General features: G+C 47.1%; 1 protein-coding gene across 3 annotated transcripts in view; it reads left to right on the top strand.

The window, feature by feature from the left end:
- LOC134970219 (thyrotropin-releasing hormone receptor-like) overlaps positions 1–14,986 on the top strand; it is an 83,268-nt gene extending 68,282 nt beyond the window's left edge. For all 3 annotated transcript variants that reach the window (XM_063946227.1, XM_063946229.1, XM_063946228.1), the window contains exon 4: positions 13,874–14,986. In XM_063946227.1, coding sequence (XP_063802297.1) covers positions 13,874–14,278 — 405 coding nt within the window. In that variant the 3' untranslated portion in view covers positions 14,279–14,986. The remainder of the gene's footprint in view (positions 1–13,873) is intronic.
- The last annotated feature ends 3,535 nt before the right edge of the window (positions 14,987–18,521 follow it).

Below are 18,521 nucleotides of genomic sequence, written 5' to 3' on the forward strand. Positions count from 1 at the left end.
AAGGTGTTATTCATTCCAGGACACTGTTTTTAATTTGTTCAGAACATCAGTGGTGTCTTTAATATATGATTTAATTTTTAACACCTCAGGTTGCAGGTGATGGTCAATAAAATGGGATAAATTAGAAGTTATTGAATTTGTTCCTGCAACTATAGGTCTACCTGGGGGGGGTTGTAACATCTTTATGTATTTTAGGAAGTACATAAAATACTGGAAGACTGGGATCCTTCACTTTGATATATTGTTCTTCTTTATCTGTAATAATTCTTTGTTCTTTATATTTAGATAGTAGGTGCATGAGATTCCTCTCTATCCTTTCGCTAGGATTCCCTCTCAGTGTCATGTACGTCTCCTTATCGTCCAGCTGTTCTTTTATTTCCTCATCATATTTCTCTACATCCATAATTACTATGCCCCCCCCCCCCTTATCGGCCGGTTTGATAACTATATTTGTATTCTCACTTAAACTTTCTATAGCTCCTTTTTGAGTTTTAGTTAGGTTTTGGTGAGTTTTAGTTTTAAAAACGGCATCCTCCAAATCGGTTGTAACGGCTTTGTTAAAACTCTCTATAAAACATCCACGATTAAATGTGGGATTAAACGTGGATTTAGGCCTAAAGGGGTCTCTTGCCAATGTGGTTTCTCCCTTTTGTGTTAAAAAATATTTTTTTAAGGGATACTTTCCTAACAAATTTTTGTATATCCAAATACGTTTGGAATTTATTGATCTTATTGTCGGGGGCGAACTTAAGACCTTTTTCAAGAATTTCCTTCTCGTCTTTGGAAAGTGTATGTTTACTCAGATTAAAAATATCAATTTTCTCTGGAGTAGGAATATTTTCTTTACTATCCTTCTTTTTAGTTAGACCCTTCCCTCTTTTGCCCCGTTTCTTATTGGTCCGCTTAAATACTAAAACCTTCTTTGCCTCCTCCTGCTCCCTCCTAAAAAATAATTGTTATTGAAAGATTGATACCTATTTTCCGTACTTAGGGGTGGAATGTATCGTCTTTCGTGAAGACCCCTCCATTCATCTTTTATATAGAACTTATTTCGATCCAATTGGTCTCTCCTATAATTTCTTCCTGTATAGTATCGTGTCATATCCTCCCTTTTTGAATATCCTTCTCTATTTGTTGTGGAGTTTTTTCTTATATTGCTCCCCTGATAGGTTCTTCTTTTGTACTGAGCTGTTGGAGACCTCTCTGGGGCTGGACTTATATTTCTACCCTGATATTTCATCCTTCTTTCGAATCGTGATGTAGTGGGTCTTTCAGGGGTGGGACTACGTTCACAATCACATGGAGTTTCTTCTCTATAGTCTTTTACTATTTCTACCGATTTTCGTGTTCCTTCGTCTCTGCTGTATCAGTCCAGGGGTGCTCTGTCAGCTCTACTGTATCAGTCCAGGGGTGCTCTGTCAGCTCTGCTGTATCAGTCCAGGGGTGCTCCTTCAGCTCTGCTTTATCAGTCCAGCAGTGCTCTTGTCAGCTCTGCTGTATCAGTCCAGGGGTGCTCTGTCAGCTCTGCTGTATCAGTCCAGGGGTGCTCTGTCAGCTCTGCTGTATCAGTCCAGGGGTGCTCTGTCAGCTCTGCTGTATCAGTCCAGCAGTGCTCTGTCAGCTCTGCTGTATCAGTCCAGGGGTGCTCTGTCAGCTCTGCTGTATCAGTCCAGGTGTGCTCCTTCAGCTCTGCTGTATCAATCCAGGGGTGCTCTGTCAGCTCTGCTGTATCAGTCCAGGGGTGCTCCTTCAGCTCTGCTGTATCAATCCAGGGGTGCTCTGTCAGCTCTGCTGTATCAGTCCAGGGGTGCTCTGTCAGCTCTGCTGTATCAGTCCAGGGGTGCTCTGTCAGCTCTGCTGTATCAGTCCAGGGGTGCTCTGTCAGCTCTGCTGTATCAGTCCAGGGGTGCTCCTTCAGCTCTGCTGTATCAATCCAGGGGTGCTCTGTCAGCTCTGCTGTCTCAGTCCAGGGGTGCTCTGTCAGCTCTGCTGTATCAGTCCAGAGGTGCTCCTTCAGCTCTGCTGTATCAGTCCAGGTGTGCTCTGTGAGCTCTGCTGTATCAGTCCAGGGGTGCTCTGTCAGCTCTGCTGTATCAGTCCAGGGGTGCTCCATCAGCTCTACTGTATCAGTCCAGGGGTGCTCTGTGAGCTCTGCTGTATCAATCCAGGGGTGCTCTGTCAGCTCTGCTGTATCAGTCCAGGGGTGCTCTGTCAGCTCTGCTGTATCAGTCCAGGGGTGCTCTGTCAGCTCTGCTGTATCAGTCCAGGGGTGCTCTGTCAGCTCTGCTGTATCAGTCCATGGGTGCTCTGTCAGCTCTGCTGTATCAATCCCGGGGTGCTCTGTCAGCTCTGCTGTATCAGTCCAGGGGTGCTCTGTTAGCTCTGCTGTATCAGTCCAGGGGTGCTCTGTCAGCTCTGCTGTATCAGTCATGGGGTGCTCCTTCTGCTCTGCTGTATCAATCCAGGGGTGCTCTGTCAGCTCTACTGTGTCAGTCCAGGGGTGCTCTGTCAGCTCTGCTGTATCAGTCCAGGGGTGCTCTGTCAGCTCTGCTGTATCAGTCCAGCAATGCTCTGTCAGCTCTGCTGTATCAGTCCAGGGGTGCTCCTTCAGCTCTGCTGTATCAATCCAGGGGTGCTCTGTCAGCTCTGCTGTATCAGTCAAGGGGTGCTCTGTCAGCTCTGCTGTATCAGTCCAGGAGTGCTCTGTCAGCTCTGCTGTATCAGTCCAGGGGTTCTCCTTCAGCTCTGCTGTATCAGTCCAGGGGTGCTCTGTCAGCTCTGCTGTATCAGTCCAGCAGTGCTCTGTCAGCTCTGCTGTATCAGTCCAGGGGTGCTCCTTCAGCTCTGCTGTATCAGTCCAGGGGTGCTCTGTCAGCTCTGCTGTATCAGTCCAGGGGTGCTCTGTCAGCTCTGCTGTATCAGTCCAGGGGTGCTCTGTCAGCTCTGCTGTATCAGTCCAGGGGTGCTCTGTCAGCTCTGCTGTATCAGTCCAGGGGTGCTCTGTCAGCTCTGCTGTATCAGTCCAGGGGTGCTCTGTCAGCTCTGCTGTATCAGTCTAGGGGTGCTCTGTCAGCTCTGCTGTATCAGTCCAGCAGTGCTCTGTCAGCTCTGCTGTATCAGTCCAGGGGTGCTCCTTCAGCTCTGCTGTATCAATCCAGGGGTGCTCTGTCAGCTCTGCTGTATCAGTCCAGGCAGAGCCGGCCCTAACCAATATGATGCCCTAGGCAAGATTTTGGCTGGTGCCCCATAGCACCAGGACTAGTTCCGCCTCTGACCCTGCACCCCTTTCCCAGCACCAGGCCAAAAAGGTATGTCTTTTTGCTGGCAAGGGGCATGGCCACACAATAGTACCCCCAATTCAACTTATGCCTCACAGTAGTGCAACTTTATTCACAATTTATCATACGATAGTGTCCCTTATTCACATTACATCACACAGTAGTACCACTTTACCTTATATACGTTACTCCTCACAGTAGTGCCCCTCATTCACATAACATCACACTGAATTGCTCCTTATTCACATACACCACACTATATTGCTCTTTATTCACATTAGACCACACAGTAGTGCCCTTTCTACACGGTACACCACACAGTAGAGCACCTTATACACATAATGCCACACATTAGTAATGCATTTATACACATAATGACACACATAATGTCCCTTACACATATGTTACACATTATTAATGCCCTTATACACATAATGACACATATATTTCCTGGCGTGAGTCATCTGGCAGCTCTGCTAACGTCGGGTGCCTATTTTTGATGAAAATGCATCTTATTTGCATTGCTATGTGGCTAGGATGCACAAGCAGCTTCCACTGATTAAAATTATATGCGGCATGCCTATATTCTGTGTGCGACTGTGGCTGTATCTGCGTACAAAATGCCACACACAGAATATAGGCATGCCGCATATCATTTTAATCAGCAGAAGCTGCTGGTGCCCCTAGGCATATCAAATGCCCTAGGCAATTGCCTAGTTTGCCTATACCTAGGGCCGGCTCTGAGTCCAGGGGTGCTCTGTCAGCTCTGCTGTATCAATCCAGGGGTGCACTGTCAGCTCTGCTGTATCAGTCCAGGGGTGCTCCTTCAGCTCTGCTGTATCAGTCCAGGTGTGCTCTGTGAGGTCTACTGTATCAGTCCAGGGGTGCTCTGTCAGCTCTGATGTATCAGTCCAGGGGTGCTCTGTCAGCTCTGCTGTATCAATCCAGGGGTGCTCTGTCAGCTCTGCTGTATCAGTCCAGGGGTGCTCTGTCAGCTCTGCTGCATCAGTCCAGGGGTGCTCTGTCAGCTCTGCTGTATCAGTCCAGGGGTGCTCCTTCAGCTCTGCTGTATCAGTCCAGGGGTGCTCTGTCAGCTCTGCTGTATCAGTCCAGGGGTGCTCTGTCAGCTCTGCTGTATCAGTCCAGGGGTGCTCTGTCAGCTCTGCTGTATCAGTCCAGCAGTGCTCTGTCAGCTCTGCTGTATCAGTCCAGGGGTGCTCCTTCAGCTCTGCTGTATCAATCCAGGGGTGCTCTGTCAGCTCTGCTGTATCAGTCAAGGGGTGCTCTGTCAGCTCTGCTGTATCAGTCCAGGGGTGCTCTGTCAGCTCTGCTGTATAAGTCCAGGGGTGCTCTGTCAGCTCTGCTGTATCAGTCCAGGGGTGCTCCTTCAGCTCTGCTGTATCAGTCCAGGGGTGCTCTGTCAGCTCTGCTGTATCAGTCCAGGGGTGCTCTGTCAGCTCTGCTGTATCAGTCCAGGGGTGTTCTGTCAGCTCTGCTGTATCAGTCCAGGGGTGCTCTGTCAGCTCTGCTGTATCAGTCCAGGGGTGCTCTGTCAGCTCTGCTGTATCAGTCCAGGGGTGCTCTGTCAGCTCTGCTGTATCAGTCCAGGGGTGTTCTGTCAGCTCTGCTGTATCTGTCCAGGGGTGCTCTGTCAGCTCTGCTGTATCAGTCCAGGGGTGCTCTGTCAGCTCTGCTGTATCAGTCCAGGGGTGCTCTGTCAGCTCTGCTGTATCAGTCCAGGGGTGTTCTGTCAGCTCTGCTGTATCAGTCCAGGGGTGCTCTGTCAGCTCTGCTGTATCAGTCCAGGGGTGCTCTGTCAGCTCTGCTGTATCAGTCCAGGGGTGCTCTGTCAGCTCTGCTGTATCAGTCCAGGGGTGCTCTGTCAGCTCTGCTGTATCAGTCCAGGCGTGCTCAGTCAGCTCTGCTGTATCAGTCCAGGGGTGCTCTGTCAGCTCTGCTGTATCAGTCCAGGGGTGCTTTGTCAGCACTGCTGTATCAGTCCAGGGGTGCTCTGTCAGCTCTGCTGTATCAGTCCAGGGGTGCTTTGTCAGCACTGCTGTATCAGTCCAGGGGTGCTCTGTCAGCTCTGCTGTATCAGTCCAGGGGTGCTCCTTCAGCTCTGCTGTATCAGTCCAGGGGGGCTCTTTCAGAGTGGATTATTCCACGGAGCATTTTAAGAAACAAAATTAGATCTTAAAAGGAATTAAGTTGCTACAGTTGTATGCCTGGGAGTAAACTTCTTTGAGGGCCAATAGGCGGTGATAGACACACCCAAATATATGGTGATAAAGACGCCCAATAGGTGGTGATAGACATGACCCTCTAATGGTGCACAGCCTAATAAAATGGTCTGCGCACGCCTAAGAATACACGATATATTGTATATACATAACCAGGCGATCCTTAATGTTTTATTGCAGCAATAAGCAGTAATAAGGAATTAAAATGATCGCCACCAATTCCCGATGACAAATACGCCTGTACATGGTATGTAAGAAATTATATAATAACACGGCTGAGTTGCTTTGGTCCTTTAGGTAATGAGCTGGAGAGGATTTTCCAGTAATCCCAGCAGGGCTACACATGCAGTAATGTCCCTGACAAAGCCTGTAATCAGCTGCACAGAAATACACCTCTATCTAGAGTTTAGCTCCACATCCATCAGATGTGCTGGAAGTTGGCTTCCTCTGCATCCAGGCTGCAATCTGTAATGAAGCAGCTCCAGGGGAGAGCAAAGTCTTCTGGTTCAATATTCCTGGATTAGGGATAAATTGTGCGATGGAAGACACAAATAGTTCACCAGTGGCTCCAGGTCAAGCTGTGGAGACAAAGCTCTTCAGACAGTTGGCTGATCCCCTGAAATCAGTTCATGACACAACATCAATAATATATCCTAAGGGGATGAGCGCATAGCAGATGAGCGAGGGTTTGTAAGGGGAGGGGGGGGGGGGGGCATGTGCAATCTAACTGTAAATCCAGGGCTACTTCACCGCCACACTACTGTGCGACGTGCGTCCGTGTAGAGGATGATAGGAGAAAAAGACATGTACAAAAACACATAATGACACCAGCATTTGTGTGAATAGAATATAGCTTTGTAGTACATACTGTACATGTATGCTTTCTTTGTACCCAGTAGTACAGCAGTCCAGACGCATATGCTGCAGACTCGTCCGGAAGCGTAAATGCACCTGTTTTCAGTCGCATCTCTTGCATCAAAGAATAGGCTCGTAAACGCGGGTGCTGATAGTGATAATGAGTATCAAGCCAAGCGTACAGATAGGGGAGGCCTTCTTACATGCAGACGGGCAGATAATCAGCATAGATGGACAGAATCTGGCATTAGCACAAGGCGGTAAGATGAACGGAACATCAGCCCAGGATGCGCCCGACTGGGAATCAGACCCAATGTGTTCAGCAATTTATATGTCAGTATGAGCACCATCATTTTTTCCTGTTTTGTAAATAATCTTCACAACGAGCAGAATCAATTGCGCAGTACGGATGGTGTAAGGGTTAGCATTACTGCCTCACAGCACTGAGGTCATGGGTTCAATTCCCACCATGGCTCTGTGTGGAGTTTGTATATTCTCCCGTACTTGCGTGGGTTTCCTCCGGGTACTCCGGTTTCCTCACACAATCCAAAAATATACTGGTAGGTTAATTGGCTCCCTACAAAATTAACCCTAGCGTGAATGTGTGTGTGTACATGTGATATATAGATTGGGAATATAGATTGTAAGCTCCACTGGGGCAGGGACTGATGTGAATGGGCAAATATTCTCTGTAAAGTGCTGCGGAATATGTGTGCGCTATATAAGTGGGATCCGGTCTGAAGATCGACAGTGTATAGGTCGACTACTATAGGTCGACAGGGTTTCTAGGTCAACAGGTCAACATGAGTTTTTCATGTTTTTTTCTCTTTTTGAACTTTTTCATACTTAACGATCCACGCGGACTGCGATTGGGAGTAGTAACCTATGCCAAGTGCCACGGAAGCGGCGCGAGGCACCTTGCCCGAAGCATGGCGAGCGAAGCGAGCCATGCGAGGGGACACGGTGCACTAATTGGGCTTCCCGGTCACTGTACAGAGAAAACGACACCAAAAAACATGAAAAACTCAAGTCGACCTTTTCACCTGTCGACCTAGAACATGTCGACCTAGAAACCCTGTCGACCTTCAAACCCTGTCAACCTAGTGACAGTCGACCTATAGTGGTCGACCTAAACATTGTCGACCTAGACACTGTTGATCAAACGATCCACACCCATATAAATAACTGGTAACATAGTAGCATACTGTAGTAACATAGTAACATACTGTAGTAACATAGTAACTAAGGTTGAAAAAAGACAATTGTCCATCGAGTTCAACCTATTTGTGGTCTACTATGCAGTCTTATTATAGGACTTGTTATTTTTATGTTAGGACTAGTTATATTAACTATAATGCGTGCCTGGTAATAAATAATAATAAATAAATAATCAAGGGGATCATATACCGAGGAATAATATTCCACCCACCCAACCCCTCCACCTGCTACTTTATTCAGCTCTGTATTGACACTGAGCATTTTATCAATTAGCCTGATGGGACAGCCAGAGTCAGTAGGGGTGTCCCCCACCATGGCCCCCATGGTCTGCCAGACTGATTTAAAAATCCTCAATGGAAATAGTTTTGTAATGAGATTACGTTTCAGATTGTGGGTTTGATGGGGGTTAGATCTATGTAACCGCTCACACTGGGGTGATTGTAGAACATCTCCGCTTTTAGAGACAGCTTCAGATATTTTTACAATCTGCACTAAAATCACATTATGTATCAAAGCGAAAAGTATATTGGCAGAATGTGCATCCCGCCACCACTCATCACAAGCCTAGCGGCATTTAGTAACGCCGTATGCTTGAAAAAAATCATAAAAGAGCTGTCCTTTGCAATACAAGAACTTCGGGTTTATGATCCGGGAGTCCTTCTGCGCCTGCATCGGATGACACGTGCTCGCGCAGGGGACACTGTGTGGGATCCGATTGGAACCCTCTCAGTGCACATTGCAAAAAGACGCCCATAGGCTTCTGCACATACTGTACCTACTGGGTCCATGCTCTGAAATGTATCGCATTCCGGAGCTTGGTGCATATGAGAAATGCGGCCAAACCGCATTTATACCTTTTGATGCATCGCGTCCTATGTGAGAGATTATGTAGTAAGATAAACACAAAAAAATTGCAATATAGAAATGGAGGATGGGCCTGATTCGCAGATGCAGATAAAGCGTTTGCATTCAGAAATTAATGCGGCTTTCCGCCTGAGCTCAGAGTCACACAGCCCTCATCCATCCGCTGGGGAAAGTAGCCGTTCTCTGATCATTTGCACCAGCAGGACCCTTGGTGTAGAAGAGGTGACTGAAGGCTGATGGGGGTCTCTGCAAAGCGCACACCTGCACACGCAACGCATCCACGGCAGCTACGGCAAACTTATCCTACCTGCAAGCACCCCGTCCCACGCCCACTCAGTGGCAAGTGTGGGTAGTAGAGAACTGCACGACTCTGAATCACACGTAGTTTTCTAAGTTGCACCTGCAGGCCCCGACGCAGGTCATTTGCTACAAAATCCATACACAGACGTAATTGCGTGCAGCTCCCAATCACGCCTTACAATTTTTTTTGTCCCGGGCTGCAGGGCTGGGAGCTCCTCACACTGGGGGATTGGGAAAGATCAGGCACTCACCCCATTTCTGATCCCAGTAGAGCCTTTGGGCGTACATATGCACCCTAGGATGTTTACAGAGCTTTTCGGGCCTAATTCTGAGTTGATCGCAGCATCAAATTTCTTAGCAGTTGGGCAAAACCACATGCACTGCAGGGGGGGGGGGGGGCAGATATAACATGTGCAGAGAGAGTTAGATTTGGGTGGGGTGTGTTCAAACTGAAATCTAAACTGCAGTGTAAAAATAAAGCAGCCAGTATTTACCCTGCACAGAAACAAAATAACCCACCCAAATCTAACTCTCTGTGCACATGTTATATCTGCCCCCCCCCCCCTGCAGTGCACATGGTTTTGCCCAATTGCTAACAAACTTGCTGCTGCGATCAACTCAGAATTACCCCCTTCGTTGCAAATAAAAGTGTGAACATCTGCATTGTGCGTGGAATATTTGCTACTCAGAATCATGGTCACTTTTCCCTAAGGTGGGGGCAAGAATGGGCAATAATTACAGACGTTAGGGGCACACAGTCTAACGTCAGCTGAAATAAATATTCCACGAGGGTCTACACTTTGTCACATTTTTTTTTATTTTTACTGACTGCTAAGATGTTCGCAGTGAATTATGTTCCAGTCACAGACGCCTTTATAACGGAATGAAGTTTCAGTGCTTTGTAGTAGGAGAGAAGCATAAAGAACAGAGGAATTCCGCTGGGCTCTTTCCGAGTTTGTATTTCAGATAAAAGACAGAGAGTGGAATGTATACGCGGCACATCAAACACTATAAATTGCTTACAGGGCTGGGGGGACCCCACTGGCCAACGATATAGGCGCTGCGTGATGGATACGATTGATTCTCCACTCCATATAATTACTGCTGAGCCCTCCACCCCGTTGAGATAACAGCTTAAGATTTACCTCAGCTCTGGTAGTAATAAATGACACAAGATCAAGTCATGTTGGCATCGTTCCCGCTGTGCAGAAAGTCACATATTAATGAAATATATATACATGTGTGTGTGGAGCGTGTTATTGATCTGGGGACTACAATAATCCCACCACTCCACTGCAGTTCATTTGTAGCAGGAGTCAGACACAAGTGGCGGGTGGTGTGTCATTGCTCTCAGTCATCTCAAATTGCTGCAGGCTTTCTGCTGTATATCTTCTACACTGAAGTCATAGGAAATAATGGGCTGATTCCAGGGGCGTAGCCAGAAATGTGTGAGCCCCATTGCAACATTTTGAAGGGGCCCCTGTCCCAATGCTTCTAGAGAGACACCTCTCCACAGCAGTTGTTCATTTTAACAACTGCCCTAATAGTGCCCTAGTTCATTTTCTGAACCACAGTAGTGCCCTATTTAATTTTGTGAACCACAGTAGTGCCCTATTTCATTTTGTGAACCACAGTAGTGCCCTATTTCATTTTGTGAACCACAGTAGTGCCCTATTTCATTTTGTGAACCACAGTAGTGCCCTATTTCATTTTGTGAACCACAGTAGTGTCCTATTTCATTTTGTGAACCACAGTAGTGCCCTATTTCATGTTGTGAACCACAGTAGTGCCCTATTTCATTTTGTGAACCACAGTAGTGCCCTATTTTATTTTGTGAACCATAGTAGTGCCCTAGTTCACATTATGCCACATTATAGAGCTACCAATTCACATTATGACATAATATGTCTTCACCTCATATTCTGTCACATTACTCTACCCAAGTTCATATTATGTAACATTATAATGCCCTCCCTTTCATTTTATACTATATTACAATTAGCAGGTACGGGAGAATACCTATATATATATTGTAGGCCCCAAGGCAAAAGTTTATAAGGGCCCCTATGCATCACCCAATGGTGAAAAATTTATATAACACATGTAACTTTGGCAGGAAACATGTTCCCCCCTAAGCTCTGGGCCCCATAGCAGCCGCACTCCCTGCACCTATGGTAGCTACGCCCTGTATATAACACATGTATCGGTGACAGGGAAGATGGCCCCTCTCAGCTCTGGGTCCCTTTAGCAGCTGCACTCCCTGCACCTATGGTAGCTACACCCTGTACATAACACATGTAACTGTAACAGGGAAGATGGCCCCTCTCAGCTCTGGGCCCCATAGCAGCTGCACTCCCTGCACCTATGGTAGCTACACCCTGTATATAACACATGTAACGGTGACAGGGAAGATGGCCCCTCTCAGCTCTGGGTCCCCATAGCAGCCGCACTCCCTGCATCTATGGTAGCTACACCCTGTATATAACACATGTAACTGTGACAGGGAAGGTGGCCCCTCTCAGCTCTGGGCCCCATAGCAGCTGCACTCCCTGCACCTATGGTAGCTACGTCTTTGTATATAACACATGTAACTGTGACAGGGAAGGTGGCCCCTCTCAGCTCTGGGTTCCATAGCAGCTTCACTCCCTGCACCTATGGTAGCTACACCCTGTATGTAACACATGTAACTGTGACAGGGAAGGTGGCCCCTCTCAGCTCTGGGCCCCATAGCAGCTGCACTGCCTGCACCTATGGTAGCTACACCCTGTATATAACACATGTAACTGTGATAGGGAAGGTGGCCCCTCTCAGCTCTGGGCCCTATAGCAGGTGCACTCCCTGCACCTATGATAGCTACGCCCTTGTATATAACACATATAACTGTGACAAGGAAGGTGGCCCCTCTCAGCTCTGGGCCCCATAGCAGCTGCACTGCCTGCACCTATGGTAGCTACACCCTGTATATAACACATGTAACTGTGACAGGGAAGGTGGCCCCTCTCAGCTCTGGGCCCCATAGCAGCCGCACTCCCTGCACCTATGGTAGCTACGCCCTTGGCTAATTCATAGTTGGACGCAATGCCGACGCTGTACTATTGTCTTAGTTTGCATTGCATTCATTCCATTTACCTAATGCACATTGCAAGACATTCATTTACTGACATCTCTAGATCTGCAGAGCATTAACCAGCCTTTGAGACTGAGGGTCTAATTCAGACCTGATCACTGATCTGCATGTTTGCACAGCAGCGATCAAGTCTGAACTGCGCATGCGCCGGCACCGCAGTGCTCCAGCACATGGCAGACAGCCGACGGCTGTCTTAGCCCTGTGATCTCCTCTGCCGGTTTGACTGGCAGAGGCGGTCGCTGGGCGGGCCGGCGGCGTTTGGCCTGCCGTTTAGGGGGCGCAGTCCGGGCAATGCAGGCGTGCCCGGACCGTTGGAGGGGCGGGCCATGGTGGCTGTGTGACATCACATGCAGCCGCTGCATCCCGGGCAGCGACGAGTAGCTCCCTACCAGCATGCAGGAGCTGCGCTGGCTGGGAGCTACTCCTACAGTACAAAAGCAACGCCGCTGTGCAATGCTTTTGTACTTGTACGACGGGGTAGGACCTGACATGCGGGGCGGACTAGCTCTGTATTGGGTGTCCCCCCGCATGTCAGGGAAGCTGATCGTAGATGTGCTAAATTTAGCACATCTACGATCAGGTCTGAATCACCCTCTAAGTAGCCTATATATCAAATAATGGGGCAGATGTATTAACATGGAGAAGGCATAAGGAAGTGATAAACCAGGGATATGTGCAAGGTGATAAAGGCACCAGCCAATCAGATCCTAACTGTTAATTTACATATTGGAGCTGATTGGCTGGTGCCTTTATCACTATGCACATATCACTGGTTTATCACTTCCTTATGCCTTCTCCAGGTTAATACATCTGCCCCAATATTTGCGGGATAGTTCCTGAAAAGAGCTGTTTGCAAATATTAAGTAACCCCCCCCCCCCAATAAAAAAAATGTACCGTGGAGGGACCACAGCAGATACCTCCTCATAGGTTACAAAAAACATAGGTACAGTATGATTCCGCACCGGTATCAAATCATTATTGAATGTGAGAACCAGTATTGTTATGATATCTGGGCAAGATGCCGCTATGAAGTTAACTGGTGGTGCACCCTGAAGTCAGTAATTGCTTACTGTGTACCTGTTACAAAAGAAAAGAAGAAAGAAGACTTCTTTGTGGGCGCACTCTTAAAGTATTAAACTGCAATGTTACAGTGACAAAATTAAAATGTAACTTTTATTTGTATCTCTTAAAAAGATATTCTCCTATTACAAACAAACATGAATGCAGGTTAACAGACAGAGATATTGGTAATTTTTTCATATATACAAATTATTCCCTTTTAATTGGGAGATTATTTGCGGTGAAAGCTCTGTCAATATTTCAATATTAGGGGCTGGAAACTCTTTAACCACTATCGGTGCTTTTAGACACAATAATACAGAGTTTTGTAATGAGGTAGCAAAGGGTTCTGTGGGGGTTGCAAAGCTGTCAGATTTACCAAGCTACAGGGTGCACAGCATTACAGAGTTTGGCCCTGATAGGATAACACCATCACCAGATGGCGTTACCCTATAGTAGCCTACCGACTTGTAACTTGTAAAATGTTACAGAGAGGGATGCTCTGGCAACCTCTCCATTGGCCACGGTGATTTATGCACTGGCTGACGGCGTCTCTTGTGCGTTGGCTTTCAGGGACCAAACCACAAAGCAGTGTGATAGACTGCTTCCAGCTCTTCACCGGGACGGACTCTGTCGGAGCTCATCTCCTGGCAAGAGATTGCAAAATTGCGTGAAGATGTTAATTTTCACTTTGCGATTTTACGCAAAACATATTGATCACCTTTGCATTAAAAATGCAGAGTGAAATAGATATGCCCCTAACTGCCAGAGAATTGCCCCAGTTGAAAGGTATGAGACTATTAACTTTGGTTGCAGGGAGACTACAGCTATGCATCTGAGGCTTAGTAGAACCTCAGAATGGGGGTGGGTGTGATGCCAACATATATGAAAGTATCTCTTTGCATCTGACTGGTCTCTCTCTGCCTTACAGGTCACCAAGATGTTGGCAGTGGTGGTTGTACTGTTTGCACTCCTGTGGATGCCCTACCGGACTTTAGTCCTAGTGAACTCATTCATGGAAAATCCTTACTTAGATCCCTGGTTTATTCTCTTCTGCCGTGTCTGTGTCTATGCTAACAGTGCAATTAATCCCATCATCTACAACCTCATGTCTCAGAAGTTCCGCACTGCCTTTAAGAGGTTGTGTAAGTGTGGTCAGATGGAGAGCCAACGGAGAAGCATGTACATGACCACCAGTAACTACAACATGGTGAGGGATTCTGCTACCGTCAGAGGGGAGAAGAAAGTGAAACCACCACCCGAGAACCCTTCCACTGTACCTGAGCAGACCGACAAGGCCAGGGTGGAAGGAGAGTTGTATTATAGTGTGGTTTAACTTATATTGTGCCCTAGCTTAAGGTCCATGTACCTAGCAGCGGTGCCAGTATACGGTAGGGCCAGCATTGATTACACAAATACGTTCTCATTGTCATGAACAAGCAACAGATGCTAAGACCAGACCTCAGACCATGATTTGTAGATCTCAGAGAGTCCTGGCATCAGGCACAATCCTATGTCGGATGGAAGACCAGGGCTTTAAAATGAGTTTGCATTACAGATACGGGCACCACCTTCTATGTTCCCAAGGTTTTATCCACCGGACACGCGCTTGAATTTGACTATAATGTTGTAAGTGACCGTGATGAAGACCAGCAATGACCATGTACCTACCACAACGTAATGGAGACCCATTCAAATGGATAGCGAGATATTGCCAGCAAACAATGCTAATGCAGAATCCTGCCTCTCATCCCGTCGTTGTGTCCATCCAGTGGCCCCAGAGCAGACCATGATAGATGTTAGTGTTACATACAAAGAGCAGAGTGTGATATCTGTGAATAATGGAAGTAAATTGCATCATTATTTTTATGTCATTCCATCATTCCGCAGAATTATTCATCAGACATTCCTAAAAATATAAACTTTTACCACATTACTTCTAAAATGTTTTGGAAGCATATTAATAAGACGCTTCTACCGTGCAAAAGAACAAAATGGCATTCAGTTGTGGTATATTGTGCAAAAAACATAAAATAAATGCCATCCTGCCACCAAAGTCCTACGCGTGCTATTAGTACATGCATACATGTGTTATGAGTACATGCGTATATGTGTTATGAGTACATGCTTACATGTGTATTTAGTACATGTGCAATGAGTACATGCATACACGTGTTTTGAGTACATGCGTACATGTGTTATTATGAGTACATGCGTACATGTGTTATGAGTACATGCGTACATGCATTATGAGTACATGCATACATATGTTATGAGAACATGCTTACATGTGTAATTAGTACATGCGTTCATGTGTAATGAGTACATGCATACATGTGTTTCGAGTACATGCGTACATGTATTATGATGACATGCATACATGATTTATGATGACATGCTTACATGATTTATGATGACATGCATACATGTGTTATGAGCACATGCATACATGTGTTATGAGTAGATGTGTACATGTGATATGAGTACATGCGTACATGTGTTATAAGTACATACATACATGCATTTATGAGTACATGCATAAATGTGTTATGAGTACATGCGTACATGTATTATGATGACATGCATACATGATTTATGATGACATGCTTACATGATTTATGATGACATGCATACATGTGTTATGAGCACATGCATACATGTGTTATGAGTAGATGTGTACATGTGATATGAGTACATGCATAAATGTGTTATGAGTACATGCGTACATGTGTTGTGAGTACATGCGTACATGTGTTATTAGTTTGTAATAGCATACAACAGAAAATATAATCATACCACATGAAATGTCTTCTGAACATTTGCAATACTATTTGTAAAGGTGTGTGTGTCTGTGAAGCTGCCTGCCAAGTTTGTTTGTCACAATCACAGCCGTCGCAGTGTTGCTTAAAAACGCAGATCAGGTAGAAAGTATTCCAGGCAATGTTCTGCCCATAGTACAGTAGGAGCATTACGCTAGCAGCAGCTGTCATCCCTCGATGCTGAGCAGCGTGCATGCAGGGGTTCTAAATCTGAGTGTCTTCCAGTGAGTGATAATACCATGTAAAATCCACTCACCTCTGATTAGCCCGTGTATCTGCTAAACGCCCATGGGACACTTATTCTATGTGACACCCCCATTGCGGCCAGTAGCGTCCGTACAGCCATATGTGAGAAGCACCAAGATGTGGCCTTCTTAGAGTCAATTGTAATTGTAAGTTGCACAAGTGGGCTGCAATGAATGCGCAGTTTGGTCAGAGAGAGAGGAGGGGGGAGCAAGAGAGAGAGAGAGGGAGCAAGTGGAAGTGAGAGAGAGAGTGTTAAGAAGGGGGGGGAGAAAAAAAAGAGGGGAGCAAGAGAGAGTGTCAGGGAGAGAAAGAGAGAGGGTTTCAGGGAGAGAGAGAGGAAGAGAGAGACAGTGACGGGAGAGAGAGACAGTGTAAGAGAAACAGTGTCAGGTAGAGAGAGACAGGGGGAGAGAGAGAGAGTGAGAGGCATTGTCAGGGAGAGAGAGCAAGAGAGACGGTTTCAGGGAGAGAGAGAGAGAGAGAGAGAGATGGAGAGAGAGACAGTGTCAGGGAGAGAGAGACAGTGTAAGAGAGACAGAGAGAAACAGTGTCAGGTAGAGAGAGAGAGGGAGAGGCAGTGTCAGGGAGAGAGAGAGAGAGAGCAAGAGACAGTGTCAGGGAGAAAGTGTCGAGGAGAGAGGGAGAGCAGTGTCAGGGAGAGAGAGGGTGAGAAAGACAGTGTCAGGGTGAGAGAGAGAGTCAGGGAGAGAGAGAGGGACAGTGTCAGGGAAAGAGACAGTATCAAGGAGAGAGAGATGGAGAAAGACCATGTCAGGGAGAGAGAGACAGTGTCAGAGAGAGAGAGAGAGAGAGAGAGAGAGAGAGGAGACAGTGTCAGGGAGAAAGAGTGTGTCAGGAAGAGAGAGAGATATTGTCAGGGAGATAGAGAGATGGTGATAGAAACAGTGTCAGGGAGAGAGAGTGTCAGGGAGAGAAAGAGAGAGGGTTTCAGGGAGAGAGAGAGAGGAAGAGAGAGACAGTGACAGGAGAGAGAGACAGTGTAAGAGAAACAGTGTCAGGTAGAGAGAGACAGGGGGAGAGAGAGAGTGAGAGGCATTGTCAGGGAGAGAGAGCAAGAGAGACGGTTTCAGGGAGAGAGAGAGAGATGGAGAGAGAGACAGTGTCAGGGAGAGAGAGACAGTGTAAGAGAGACAGAGAGAAACAGTGTCAGGTAGAGAGAGAGAGGGAGAGCAGTGTCAGGGAGAGAGAGAGTGTCAGGGAGAGAGAGGGTGAGAGAGACAGTGTCAGGGTGAGAGAGAGAGTCAGGGAGAGAGAGAGAGAGGGACAGTGTCACGGAAAGAGACAGTATCAAGGAGAGAGAGATGGAGAAAGACCATGTCAGGGAGAGAGAGACAGTGTCAGAGAGAGAGAGAGAGAGAGAGAGGGAGACAGTGTCAGGGAGAAAGAGTGTGTCAGGAAGAGAGAGAGATATTGTCAGGGAGATAGAGAGAGGGTGATAGAAACAGTGTCAGGGAGAGAGAGTGTCAGGTAGAGAGAGAGACAGTGTCAGGGAGAGAGAGGTAGAGTGTCAGAGAGTGTCAGAGAGAGAGAGAGAGGGTGACAGTGTCAGGATGAGAGAGAGCTAAACAGAATCAGGGAGAAAGACAGTATCAGCGAGAGAGAGAGAGAGGGAGAGAGACTGTCAGGGAGAAAGAGAGAGAGAGACAGTGTCAGGGAGAGAGACAGCATCAGGGAGAGAGAGATAGAGAGAGAGAGGGGGGGAGACTGTGTCATGGAGAAAGAGAGATACAGTGTCAGAGAGAGATGGACAGTGTTAGGAAGAAAGAGAGAGGGAAGGAGAGAGACAGACCATGTCAGGGAGAAAGAGATAGACAGTGTCAGGGAGATAAAGAGGGTGAGAGAGACAGTGCCACGGAGAGATGGACAATGTCAGGAAGTGAGACAATACCAGAGCGAGAGAGAGAGAGTGTCAGGGAGAAAGAGAGAGGGTCAGGGAGAAAAAGAGAGATAGAGACTGTCAGGGAGATAGAGACAATGTCAGGGACGAGAGAAAAAGAAAGAGTCGGAGAGAGAGAGATACACTGTCAAGAGAGGAGCAAGAGAGAATGTCAGGGAGAGAGAGAGAGAGAGAGAGCGGTAGGGGGAGTGAGCGGGAGAAACATTAACTGACTACAGCCCAGGTCTCTCATGGGCGGTGGGCACTTCATGGCAATAGGCCCTGTCCCCTAAACGCTGCTCTGCTAGCGGTTAGAGGGGGAAAGCAGGCAAAGATTCATAGTGCAGAACTTCCGGAACCAGCATACCGAGGCTGGCGAGGGGGACCACTTACATAGAGACTGCAGCCGCAAATTTAGCACTCGCGCTCCCTTCCACCCACATGTATGTGCTGATCAGTGATCACCAGCTGCAGTACCCCCTTCTCCCCGTGCGCACATAGACAGTAACACCTGTAATACATTAACGCATTCTGTGGGAGGTGATAGGCGGCTCCCCTAGCCTTGCTATTCCCCTAGGCTTTTTGGATGCCCTAGGCATTTCCTTATTATGCCTAGA

The sequence above is a fragment of the Pseudophryne corroboree genome, chromosome 11, assembly GCF_028390025.1.
Source record: "Pseudophryne corroboree isolate aPseCor3 chromosome 11, aPseCor3.hap2, whole genome shotgun sequence".
NCBI lineage: Eukaryota > Metazoa > Chordata > Amphibia > Anura > Myobatrachidae > Pseudophryne > Pseudophryne corroboree.